Here is a 6052-nt window from a genome sequence, read left to right as displayed (position 1 = left end):
TTATTCATATGCTGCTTTATTTCTGTAAGGATACACTGAAACGTTAGATGATAATAGCTAATGACAGAATGTAGAAATGAGGCATCAGCTTCTCTAACCACTCCTACAAGAATGTTAGTATGTATTGTCATTACATGTTTACTTTTGATATTGTCTCATTATACTATGTCATATAATAATGTAGAATACAGTAAGTAGGTGATCCTGCATTTCAGGTAAGCGGTAGGTGGAAATCCAGATTTCCTCTTGAGGAAAAGTCCTAGGAATCACAAGAGAAGGGACTTTGCAGTCCTCATTAACACATGGACAAAGAGCAGACAACTACTACGTTACAAGGGATTCAACTAGTCACTGTTGTGAAATGTCATATCCATGTTGATGACAGCCCTGGCGCCTGCTCAACTCCCCCTCTAGAGTTTTGCGGTTACTTCTGTAGGATGAATTTCAACACTGCAGGAACATCTGAGGGGGCTAAAATATTTTCATGCAAGTTTCCAAACCCATAAACTATTTTGCTATCAATTAAAACAAAAATATTAATTAAAAACAATGAAAAGGACAGCAGAGTTAGTTCTGTTAAGCTTCCAGAAGTATTCGTTGTGACGATGTTCCTCTGAAACAGGCTCGTTTTCTCAGGTCTGTCTACACTTCCCAAATCACCTGCATGTTCCATGCTTTAAAGTAGGAACGCTCAGAAAACATGCCACACGGGGAAACCAAACGTTAGTATGGGGAAAGGTCAGTTTAGAATTACAGCTAAGTTCAAATGTTAATTTTCTGGAAATTCGTGTTAGTTATTTGAAAGCACAAAAGAACAGAAGGAAGGGCAGAGTTCTGATGAGGAAGTTAAACCATGCATGTCAGTAAGTTCTTTTCCTGCTCACAGAAGAGGGTGAGCAGTGAGTTGGAGCAGCCGCTGCAACTCTTGCATGTCGTGTGTCAACATGGTGGGTCCCAGCTGAGGCATGAGAGGCATCTCAGTGGGGGTTTTATCTCCTATGCTTCTTGCTTACATCACTAAGTGGCTAAATGATTAGCACTTTTCTGCTCTATGAGAAACATGCAGAAGAGTCAATCTACCTACGTTTTCGTTTTTAAATTGCAGCCGGACAGAAATTCACTTTGCTGCAGGGTTGCTTTTTGCTAAATGCTAATATGATCACTGTGTGCCCTTATTTGAGTAATACTGTAAAATGGGAGAAAAGACGGAAGGAGAACTTTAAAGAGGGGAAGGACCACTCTTCCCCTATTGATGGTATAGGGCAGAAAGTAAGGACACAAAGAACGAGATTCAAATGCCATTTTACAGGACAGGAGCCCCTGTCAGTTTACAGCTTTTTGGCACAGTCGGGGCAATACACTTGCTCCTGGTGGAAAACAAAGCGCTTGTTGGCCAGATTCACGGAGCATTTTTTGCAGTGGAAGCAGTAGTCGTGCCAGGATTGTCCTTCATAGGCCACCACACTGGAGCCTTTACCAAACCCTGGGGAAGAAAAAAAAAAAGAAAGAAAAGAAAAGAAGAGAAACAGCTGAATGAATACAGGTGAGGACGCCACGATTCAGAGAGATAAAATGACGACCTGCCCCACTCACAGACCGACAAGCACGCAAGAGCCAGGTCTGCCTGGCTCCCAGACCCCCTCCTCCACTCCATCGTGCACAGTCCCCCACGCCGCCATTGTCCCCCATGCCGCCGCAACCCTGCTGTGGCTCTCAAGGACCTGAGAAGATGCCGGAGCCCGGCCAAGGGCTTCCCTGATGTAAAAACCCCACGTTCCCATGCCACCGTGCTATTGCCCTGTGACGCGCACCGACCTCCCAGCATAACCAGTTTCTTTGATTTAGGTCAGGGCCATGACATCAAAGTGGCCACCAGGAGGCAAACTTGGGCTGTTCGTGGGGTGTGCACTTACCGGGCCTCGAGGAGCTGCTAAGCTTCGATTTTTTCTATAAAGAACCACCACCCACGAGGGACAAGTCCTCTCTCCACCCGGATGCCTGCCCCGGAGGTTGGCGCTGGGAAACAGGGTGAGAGGCAAGCGTTTCCCGTGGCACACTGGGGGCTTCCTAGCTTTAGAGACTGGGTGGCTCACTCTTGACACAGTCCTTTTCCCTGAGGATGGCAAAAGTCTTCTCAAATGTACATTTCAAGGCTCCCCGGGAAGATGGGAAAATTGGAGGCAAGGGAAAGGGCCCAGGGCACGTGGATCGCGGCCGCGAGATGAGGAATGAAGTGATTAGCTTTGCTGATCGCAAAAACAAACAAACAGCAAACCGAAAAAAAAAAGAAACCCTGCCAACAGGCATCTCTGAACTAGCCTTCAGCTATGGGGTATTACAATCCCAGGTTATCACTCTTCGGCCTCCCTTCCCTCTTCCCCTTCCCCACCCTCCCCCACCCCCCTTCTTTCTACCCTCCTCCCACCCCTCCCCCCAGAATCCCCCTGCAAAGTGGCAGTGCCTGCTGGTGTTGGCTGGCAGGTCTCAGGCTTGTGAACTCTCGGCATTGTTAGTCAACAGTCAGGAAGTGTTCTGTATTGCAAAGGCTAACCTGGCCTGGGTACGAATCCAAACTCTTGGGGGGCCTTTGGGAACACAATAGCAGGGGGAGAAGGGCATTCTCTGGGGGCCTTTGTGGATGAAACCGACGACAGGAAAATGAGAGATGGTTACCATGCGCAAAACCTAGCCTGGCAGACTTAGCAAGGACTCTTTAGCCTACCAGTGATGGGGTTCTTGCATCCAGCACACTTCTTGGCCACAAAGTTCTTGTAGCAATCCACGCAGTAATACTGGTCCTCCACAGCGGTGAAACGCTGCCCAGCCAGCTTCTTAGAGCAGGTAACACACACAAAGCAATCGGCATGCCAGGGCTGATCCTGGTAAGTGATTCCTCCAGATGTGATGGCCTAGACCAGGGAGTGTAGCACCGGATTCAGATTCAACAACCATTTTGTTGAATGCCTACTGCGTGCCAGGCACTGTGCTGGGCGTTTTGGTATACAATATCTCATTTAATCTCCACAACAGCCATGGGAGGCAGGGGCTATTATTATCCCCACTTTACAGATGAAGACACCAAGGCTCGGAGAAGGTGAGCCCCTATGTGAGGTTACACAGCCCCTAAGTGGTGGAGGCAGGCCTCTAGAGCCAGGGCTGCCCAGCTCAGCATGCCATATGGGCCACCTGCACCACCGGGCTGAGGATGCGTGCTGACAGCCTGACTTGGCTGCGGCACTGCTTCCTAATCCATGATCTCCTCATCTGTAAAACGGGAATAATAATTCCTACGTCACAGGGCTGTCGTGAGGATGGAATGGGATAGTGTGTGTGCAAGTGCTCTGCAAACTGTCAAACACTTCTAGAAACGGTCAATGCAGAACTCCCTTGAAATCATACCTTGTTGCACTTCACGCAATGCTTGGCAAACTTGGTCTCATGGCAAGTCACGCAGTAGAAGTCCTCCCCTTTAGGGAAGAAGCTTCCAGTCCCGATGACTTGCTTGCAGTTACTACAGGTGAAGCAGTCTTTGTGCCAGACGGTCCCCTTGTACTCCACGTTTTGATCTCCTGCAGGGGGAAGCAATTGGATAGCCCCACTGACAGGCTCTGCAGGGGGCTGCATCCACTCAGCTCCCCTCCCCAGGCCCTCCAGAGGTGAGGGGATGCAGGCCCTGCAGTTACTGGCCTCACACCTCCAACTAACCTACCTGTGTTCTACTTGTGCTTGTGCCAACCCAGGATTTCTGTCATGGGCGGGGACCCCAGCATTATTATTTTAGGATCCGGTGCCTGAATCCCCCACTCCCCCACCTCTACACCCTGCGTGCACTTAGACATTAAATCAGGGACTGCTTGGCCCAGAATGACACCCTGAGGAAGAAGCATGCTTTCATCACTTACTACGCCCAAATGAGAAAGCGCTACATACTGTTTACTTCATTCTCTTGCCACAGGCTGTTCTCGCCAGTGTTCTTTAGTCTCCGAGTGTGTGCGTGTGTGCGAGCATATATGTGTACGCATATATACGTGTATGTATATGTGTACATATATATGCTAAGATCTCAAAGCAGCTCAGAGCAACGTTAGCCCCACCGTGATAAGCAAGCCCACATCACGTCTGCCCTCAGGGCCTCCTCCCTGGGAACCCGGGGTGGGAAGGAGGCAGTACCTGCCACAATGGCCTTGAAGCACCCCTTGCACTTGGGCGAGTCCTCCCGAGTGGTGCACTTGTTGCACAGGATCTTGTTGTCCTTGGCCACAAAGGTCTCATTGGCCAAGGGGTGAAGGCACTTGGCACAGCGGAAGCAGGTGTCGTGCCAGAAGCGGTTCTTATAGTGCACCTCCTGGAAACCAAGCAGACAGGGTGGGCCACCATGAGGGGTGCTGGGGGTGGCAGCAGGAGCCCTCCCATAAGGCTGATTTCCCTGGGACTGACCACTGAGATGACACAGTCCCTTACACCTGGGACTGCCCCACAGTGACTGTTCTTATAGGAGGGACGCTGAGGTGAGGATAAAAATCTCACAATTCTTGAAATATTTAGAATGCAATCAAAAGAGCTGGCAAGGGCCTTGGCGCCCATCCAGTCAAGCCCCACATTAAACAGCTTGGGCCACTGTGGCCTGGGGAGTGGAGGAGGCTTCCTTGAGGCCTCAAGGTGGCTGCAGTGATGCTGGGAAATCCTAACAGCCAGTTGCTGCTGCCATGGTTGTGGGCAAAGGACACTCCAAAACCCAGCCCTTCCCATTGGCACATGGGGATGCCCGTTACCTTGGAGTCCGCACCAATGGGCTTGCGGCATTCCACACAGGTGTTGGCACAGAACTTGTCAAAGCATTTCAGGCAGCAGTGGTGGCCATCCTTTTGCACATACTTCTTCCCCTGCAAGGGATCCCTGCAGTAGTGGCAGTCAAACTTCTCCGCCATGGTGCCCACCTTGTAGCTGGAGGGACCTGCGGGGGCAAGCAGACAGGACAAATGACCACTGGAAATGCCCCAGCACCCTGAGCAGTGGCTCCCAGAGGCACCTGCGCAATGCTGCCTTGGAGTCCACGGGGTCTGAGGACCAGGACCCAGCTTCCCCTTCAGCCCAGCTGACCACCAGGCACCAAGACAACAGATACTTCATTATGATTCCAGGAACAAAAGCACTCCATGGGGCCAGATGGCCGATGGCTAGTGATTCCCTGGGGAGATGGTAGAAGCCCCTGCTCAGATACACCAACTGTGCTGATTCACAAAAGACGCGGAGTGGGGCAAGTGGATCAGAGCCCGTGTTGGCCGAGTCACCAGACAGGGGACAGGATGCTGGGAGGTGTGGCTGAGCAGTGCTATTGTGCTATTGAGCAGTGACCCGATGGAGTGGAGGGGTATGATGGGGCAGGCAGGCAAGAAGCAGTTGTTTTATACAAAGGAAGAGTGTAGGGCAGAGGCTCAAAGGGGTGCAGGAAAGCAGGGGCCCCGCCTGCAGGCAGCAGCTTCTCTAAGCCCACCACGTTGTCATCAAGAAGCCTCTCTGCCCGCTTTCAGCTCTTCCTCTGTCACTTTTTAGGGAGGGTAGTATCCTCTGGAGGCCTCCCGTTCCTCCTATCTATAAAACTCTATTCATCAGAATAGAAACTGACTGCTCATTCTGTACCACACCAGGCACCTAGGCAATCCTTGTTAATTTATTTAAAATGTTTAAATTTACTTACAATTTAGCAGAAAAGTGTTAAATCCCTGAAGAGATCCTAAAGAGTTTTGTCCAAGAGAGTTTACTGCCTTTTGAGGCCAGAGCAATATAGCAAGAGAGGACTTATATAAACGGCCTTGTCAATTGGCATAGGCAAGTCTGGCAACCTTGAATTATCTGTCATAGTGACGGGTGGCTTTGTGACCAAAATGAAACCCTCCCTTGAGTCAAGCAAGTGAGAATCAATATGCTCGCAGAAGTGTAACCAGTATCACCATTGGGGATATTTGCTGTCTTAAAAATCATAATCTTAAAATAGAGTCTGGAAAAAATTATTCCAAGAATCCCTTCCACTCCCTCCGCATGAACAACCCCT

General features: G+C 50.1%; 1 protein-coding gene across 9 annotated transcripts in view; it reads right to left on the bottom strand.

The window, feature by feature from the left end:
- FHL1 (four and a half LIM domains 1) overlaps positions 1-6052 on the bottom strand; it is a 63696-nt gene continuing 57644 nt past the window's right edge. For 5 of the 9 annotated variants that reach the window (XM_055267064.2, XM_055267067.2, XM_055267066.2 and 2 more), the window contains 6 exons: positions 4773-4954; positions 4171-4345; positions 3400-3569; positions 2723-2909; positions 1914-2113; positions 1-1483 (listed from right to left, as the gene is read on the bottom strand). In XM_055267064.2, coding sequence (XP_055123039.1) covers positions 1400-1483; positions 1914-2113; positions 2723-2909; positions 3400-3569; positions 4171-4345; positions 4773-4928 — 972 coding nt within the window. In that variant the 5' untranslated portion in view covers positions 4929-4954 and the 3' untranslated portion in view covers positions 1-1399. The remainder of the gene's footprint in view (positions 1484-1913; positions 2114-2722; positions 2910-3399; positions 3570-4170; positions 4346-4772; positions 4955-6052) is intronic. The other 4 variants (XM_055267071.2, XM_055267068.1, XM_055267069.1 and 1 more) reach the window with 2 other exon arrangements.

This window comes from Symphalangus syndactylus, chromosome X, assembly GCF_028878055.3.
Source record: "Symphalangus syndactylus isolate Jambi chromosome X, NHGRI_mSymSyn1-v2.1_pri, whole genome shotgun sequence".
Lineage (NCBI taxonomy): Eukaryota > Metazoa > Chordata > Mammalia > Primates > Hylobatidae > Symphalangus > Symphalangus syndactylus.
The sequence above is the reverse complement of the archived record's forward strand: the minus strand, read 5'-3'. Positions and strand labels throughout refer to the sequence as shown.